This window comes from Agrilus planipennis, unplaced genomic scaffold (genome assembly GCF_000699045.2).
Source record: "Agrilus planipennis isolate EAB-ADULT unplaced genomic scaffold, Apla_2.0 scaffold61, whole genome shotgun sequence".
Lineage (NCBI taxonomy): Eukaryota > Metazoa > Arthropoda > Insecta > Coleoptera > Buprestidae > Agrilus > Agrilus planipennis.
In genome coordinates, this window is record NW_020438922.1 from 1,324,564 (window position 1) to 1,329,378 (window position 4,815).

At 33.4% G+C, this 4,815-nt stretch overlaps 1 protein-coding gene across 1 annotated transcript in view; it reads right to left on the reverse strand.

Annotated features, from left to right (window-relative positions):
* Positions 1 to 4,815, reverse strand: part of LOC108732746 (serine-rich adhesin for platelets-like) — a 101,320-nt gene that overhangs the window by 21,767 nt on the left and 74,738 nt on the right. The window contains exon 3 of the mRNA XM_018463697.1: positions 1,380 to 1,562. Within this exon, the coding sequence (XP_018319199.1) occupies positions 1,380 to 1,562 (183 nt within the window). The remainder of the gene's footprint in view (positions 1 to 1,379; positions 1,563 to 4,815) is intronic.

Genomic DNA, 4,815 nt, shown 5'->3' on the forward strand with positions numbered 1-4,815 from the left:
TTTTTATTGGAAAAGGTATACCCCGAAGTTGATCACATATAAATTTGGAAAAAAAAATCCAACCCTAGGGGTAGGAAAACAGGGGATGATTGTTGATTGTTGTTCACTCACTGATTGGAATGTATGACCATGCATAACTTTTGACAGAATAGTCCGATTTTGATAATTCTGTTTTTATTGGAAAAGGTATACCCCGAAGTTGATCACATATAAATTTGGAAAAAAAAATCCAACCCTAGGGGTAGGAAAACAGGGGATGATTGTTGATTGTTGTTCACTCACTGATTGGAATGTATGACCATGCATAACTTTTGACAGAATAGTCCGATTTTGATAATTCTGTTTTTATTGGAAAAGGTATACCCCGAAGTTGATCACATATAAATTTGGAAAAAAAAATCCAACCCTAGGGGTAGGAAAACAGGGGATGATTGTTGATTGTTGTTCACTCACTGATTGGAATGTATGACCATGCATAACTTTTGACAGAATAGTCCGATTTTGATAATTCTGTTTTTATTGGAAAAGGTATACCCCGAAGTTGATCACATATAAATTTGGAAAAAAAAATCCAACCCTAGGGGTAGGAAAACAGGGGATGATTGTTGATTGTTGTTCACTCACTGATTGGAATGTATGACCATGCATAACTTTTGACAGAATAGTCCGATTTTGATAATTCTGTTTTTATTGGAAAAGGTATACCCCGAAGTTGATCACATATAAATTTGGAAAAAAAAATCCAACCCTAGGGGTAGGAAAACAGGGGATGATTGTTGATTGTTGTTCACTCACTGATTGGAATGTATGACCATGCATAACTTTTGACAGAATAGTCCGATTTTGATAATTCGTTTTTTATTGGAAAAGGTATACCCCGAAGTTGATCACATATAAATTTGGAAAAAAAATCCAACCCTAGGGGTAGGAAAACAGGGGATGATTGTTGATTGTTGTTCACTCACTGATTGGAATGTATGACCACGCATAACTTTTGACAGAATAGTCTGATTTTGATAATTCTGTTTTTATTGGAAAAGGTATACCCCGAAGTTGATCACATATAAATTTGGAAAACAAATTCCAACCCTAATGGTAGGAAAAGAGGGGATGATTGTTGATTGTTGCTCATTCACTGGTTGTAATGTATGACCACGCATAACTTTTGACAGAATTGTCCGATTTTGATAATTCTTTATTATTTATTTACCCCGAAATTGATCCCATATAAACTTGGAAAAAATAGTAGATAATNAGTCTTAACCCTCTCCATCAAATTTTTACTAGAGTTATTTGTCTGATATTTTAAAGTTTTATTTTACTTCACATTTTTATACTACTTAATACTTTTAGCTTATGTGAGAATGAGAAAGCCTTACCCTTTTCAATGTCCTGATATTTGTCGAAGGGTTTAAAGTTGTTCTCTTTCGTAAATCCTCCAAAAGCATATATGAGATGCGTACAAAGGTAGGGGTTGATATTTTGAGGATTAAATTTTGCTGTACCAGGCCTGTAAACCGACCAGTTGGTGTAGTAGCAAACAATCCTTGCATTTTGCGATTCTGGAACAAAGAAGGGAAAATTTATAGTTTGTTTAAAGAAAAAGTTGTTCTCAATGTTTCTATTTTTAACCAACGAAAAAAAGGGGGAGGTTCTTAGGTCGACGCGTATATTTCTTTTTTTCTTGTTTTTTTTTATGTATGACCACGCATAACTATTTACAGAGTAGTCCAATTATGATAATTCTTTTTTTTTTAGAAAGGATATATCCCGAAGTTGATCCCATATAAATCTGAAAAAAAAATTCCGACCCAAGGGCAGGCAAACAGGGGATGATTGTTGATTGTTGTTCATTCACTGGTTGTAATGTATGAGCACGCATAACTTTTGACAGAATAGTCCGATTTTGATAATTCTGTTTTTATTGGAAATGGTATACCCCGAAGTTGGTCCCATATAAATTTGGAAAAAAAATTCCAACCCTAGGGGTAGGAAAACAGGGGATGATTGTTGATTGTTGTTCACTCACTGATTGGAATGTATGACCATGCATAACTTTTGACAGAATAGTCCGATTTTGATAATTCTTTTTTTNCTCATTATGTGGGGGATGGAAAACAGCCGATTAACCGTATAATTTTCCCAGCCCTAGTTGTAACATTATCCAAAAAATCTACTTACGATTAACGAAGTCGTATAAATAACCTCGGCTCACCTGAAACAGAAAGTGCAACGGTCACCTACATAGATAATATGTACATACATATGTCCATAATAAATGTGTCATGGGGTTTAGAGGATAATGCACGAAAACACGCAAGAAACCCAACGTAGCTTTTCACATGATAATTTATTAGGGCGGCAAACATTTAGAACTATTTTTAGTAACAAACTCATGTTGAGTATTTGTTTAACAGTAAATGGTTACGTGTATGTACAGTATAAATAATAGGCATTGAAAAATATGCGTGCAGATGTGTGAGTTTTAAATAAACAAACCGTTCGTCTACTGTCCATGTTGTTACGTGCACTGTTAAAAAATTTTGTGGTAGTTTTATAAAAATATTAGGAAGTTGTAAAGCAAACCCATTTTTTAATAGTACAACATCAGTATTGTAAGTTTACTACTATTTTTTCCAAAGCAGTTAATGATTATCACAACATATTTTTTAACCGACGAAAAAAAGGAGGAGGTTCTCAAGTCGACGCGTGTATTTTTTTTTTGTTTTTTTTTATGTATGACCACGCATAACTTTTGACAGAGTAGTCCGATTTTGATAATTCTTTTTTTATTGGAAAGGGTATACCCCGAAGTTGATCCCATATAAATTTGGAAAAAAATTCCAACCCTAAGTGTAGCAAAATTTGGGATGACTGTTGATTGTTGTTCACTCACTGGTGGTAATGTATGACCACGTATTACTTTTAACAGGATAGTCCGATTTTGATAATTCGTTTTTTATTGGAAAGGGTATAACCCGAGGTTGATCCCATATAAATTTGGAAAACAAATTTCAACCCTAAGTGTAGGAAAACAAGGGATGATTGTTGATTGTTGTTCATTCACTGGTTGTAATGTATGTCCACGCATAACTTTTGACAGAATAGTCTGATTTTGATAATTCTTTTTTTATTGGAAATGGTATACCCCGAAGTTGGTCCCATATAAATTTGGAAAAAAAATTCCAACCCTAGGGGTAGGAAAACAGGGGATGATTGTTGATTGTTGTTCATTCACTGATTGTAATGTATGACCACGCATAACTTTTGACAGAATAGTCCGATTTTGATAATTCTTTTTTTATTGGAAATGGTATACCTCGAAGTTGGCCCCATATAAATTTGGAAAAAAAAATCCAACTCAAAGGTAGGAAAACAGGGAATGATTGTTGATTGTTGTTCATTCACTGGTTGTAATGTATGACCACGCATAACTTTTGACAGAATAGTCCGATTTTGATAATTCTTTTTTTATTGGAAATGGTATACCCCGAAGTTGGTTACATATAAACTTGGAAAAAAATCTAACTCTTAGGGGTGAGGCAACGGGGGATGATTTATAGTAGGAAAATAATATTAGCAGTAGTAGTAGTAGTAATTAGTAGATTTCAGCCACAAATATAAATTAAATAAAAACTTTTTAACAAAAAAATGAAACTGCCGAAAAACTAAAAAGAAAAAAATAATAAACCTTCATTTTATTAACCTTAATAACTAAGTTCTTCAACGAATGTAACTATACCGAAGTAATTTTGAGTCGGCGCTAAACAATCAATAAACAAAGATCACTAAATTACCNCAACCTTTTGGTTTAATTAGTAGATACTAAAACGGATGTTGGTTCAAATATTTTTCACATATTTTTCTACGATAACTAAATACATGCTCCACTTAAAAAATACTATACTTAAGCGTTTATAGATGATTATGATAATCAGAGATAAAATTTAACCTTGTCAACAATCTCTAAAGATCATTTAATGCGCGCACCTTCACAAACCGTTTACCTGTACACTATAAAACGTAAACATGTAAGTAAAGGTGTAGCATCTTCAAGGTCGAATAAGCAATTAATAATTCATTCAATATTTAGATATTCAGGAATGTACCTATCACTTGAGTATTGATCTTTAAGTTTGAATAGAAATGAATGTTACGAACGTTAGAAATTTCATAATGGAATTTCAATTTTTATCTTCAGAAATAAACTCAACTCAGTCAACATAATTACCTACATAATGTTAAGTTAGTTAAAGCAAAATCACTAATTAAGTTAGAAATGGTTCTTACAATTCCTAAAAGGAGGGAAAAGGGAGCCTTCCACCCTACCCACCGGCTTTGCATACCTGTGTCAGTTGATGTACCAGCATCAACACTTGGGAATAAAAAACAAGATAGTTTTCTTTTTTTAATACAAAATTCTTGTACTGTTACGTAGTGCTGCTGGGTTAGTAGATCAATTAGCAATTAGCGGTATAAATAATAATCTAGAGAGTCAGCTCGAAGACAAATCCAAGATCAAGAAAAAGCAAGTAGCAGTTCCCCAATTATATAAGGTAGGCTAATAAAATATTATTATATTATTGAATAATTTATTGATTATAATTAAATTATTGTTTGAGTTGTTGCAAATAAATTGTTTTAATCTATCAGCAACCCGAGATAAAAATGTTCAGTCTCTCAGTCTCTGAAAGCGAGACTCGAGTCCCCGTCTCTCATCGGGTCTCTCTGGTGTCGCTGAGAGAGACTGTCGAGAGACTGTCAAAAAAACTGTTTAGCGTCTCTGAACGAGAGACTCGAATCTCTCAATAAGTG